This window comes from Myotis lucifugus, unplaced genomic scaffold (assembly GCF_000147115.1).
Source record: "Myotis lucifugus unplaced genomic scaffold, Myoluc2.0 scaffold_25, whole genome shotgun sequence".
NCBI lineage: Eukaryota > Metazoa > Chordata > Mammalia > Chiroptera > Vespertilionidae > Myotis > Myotis lucifugus.
The window spans coordinates 3836394-3837542 of record NW_005871073.1 but is presented as its reverse complement, the minus strand read 5'-3'; the positions used below and the strand labels follow the sequence as shown (position 1 = coordinate 3837542).

Below are 1149 nucleotides of genomic sequence, written 5' to 3'. Positions count from 1 at the left end.
CAGCAGGCCTGGATAGGGCAATTGGGGTCTGCCGGCCAGGGGGAGACTGCCAACCGCCACTGAGGCAGGTGGGCGGTGGGCCGATTGGGGCCTGCAGGCCGGGGGGAGGGACCCAGGAAGTTGGCCGCTGGCCCCGAGGAGAGAGCTGGCCCTTGGCCCCCCTGGGAAAGGGGTTGCGTCTGCTGCCATCCACCCCCGGTTCCCTGTCCCAGCCCAGGGGCCTGGCCCCGATTGGGTGATCGGGGCCTGCCAGCTGGGGGGAGGGACTGGGAGACTTGCTGGCAGGTCCCATTGGCGTTGAGCCTGTGCCCCCTGGTGGTCAGTGCATGTCATAGCGACCAGTCGTTCCGGTTGTTCTGTTGTAATGGTCGCTTAGGCTTTTATATATATAGATAGGTCTTATGCTACATGGTGACTATCTACTAATTTGCATGTGTAATGACTGGAAGAAAGGCAAGTAACTATAAGGGCCTTCCTTTCTCTTTTGTTTTGTACCTTGATTTCTAGACCAGAAAGTATAAAGCTCTGAGAACAGCGTCATCCTCAAAACCTCACAGCAATGTGTTGAGCTCCAACCTTACAACAAAGCCCCGGACACCTGGCAGGTGATCAGGACAGACTGTTGCTCGAAGGACACAGGGACTTACTTGCTGCAGCCTCTTTGTTCGGAAATAACTTGCTGTCCACCGCCATGCTGATGTCATAGAACACCTCATCCTCGTTTCGGTCGGCATCGAACTGGGGGAAACCAGGACAGACACATTGGGAACATGAGAACACATAAATTATTTCATTCAAAAAATAATTAGCATGCTCACACAGCTGTATCTCTAATGAAGCAGGGATTACAGATTCTTTTTTTTTAAATATATTTTATTGATCTTTCACAGATAGGAGGGAGAGAGATAGAGAGTTAGAAACATCGATGAGAGAGAAACATCGATCAGCTGCCTTCCTGCACACTCCCCACTGCGAATGTGCCCGCAACCCAGGTACATGGCCCTTGACGGAATCGGACGGAGGTCGCCTTTCGGCCCGAAGGGCGAGAGTCTACCCACCTGAAGCCAAAACCGGTTTTCGTGGCCCTCCAGTTTCTAAAGAGCTTTTTAGGCTCGACTCCTTCGCACCACGGAAGGGGTGTTAGGGGAG

The 1149-nt window shown here is 53.1% G+C and overlaps 1 protein-coding gene across 1 annotated transcript in view; it reads right to left on the bottom strand.

Annotated features, from left to right (window-relative positions):
• AK5 (adenylate kinase 5) overlaps positions 1-1149 on the bottom strand; it is a 188041-nt gene that overhangs the window by 82001 nt on the left and 104891 nt on the right. Inside the window, exon 7 of the mRNA XM_023751811.1 lies at positions 648-738. Coding sequence (XP_023607579.1) covers positions 648-738 — 91 coding nt within the window. The remainder of the gene's footprint in view (positions 1-647; positions 739-1149) is intronic.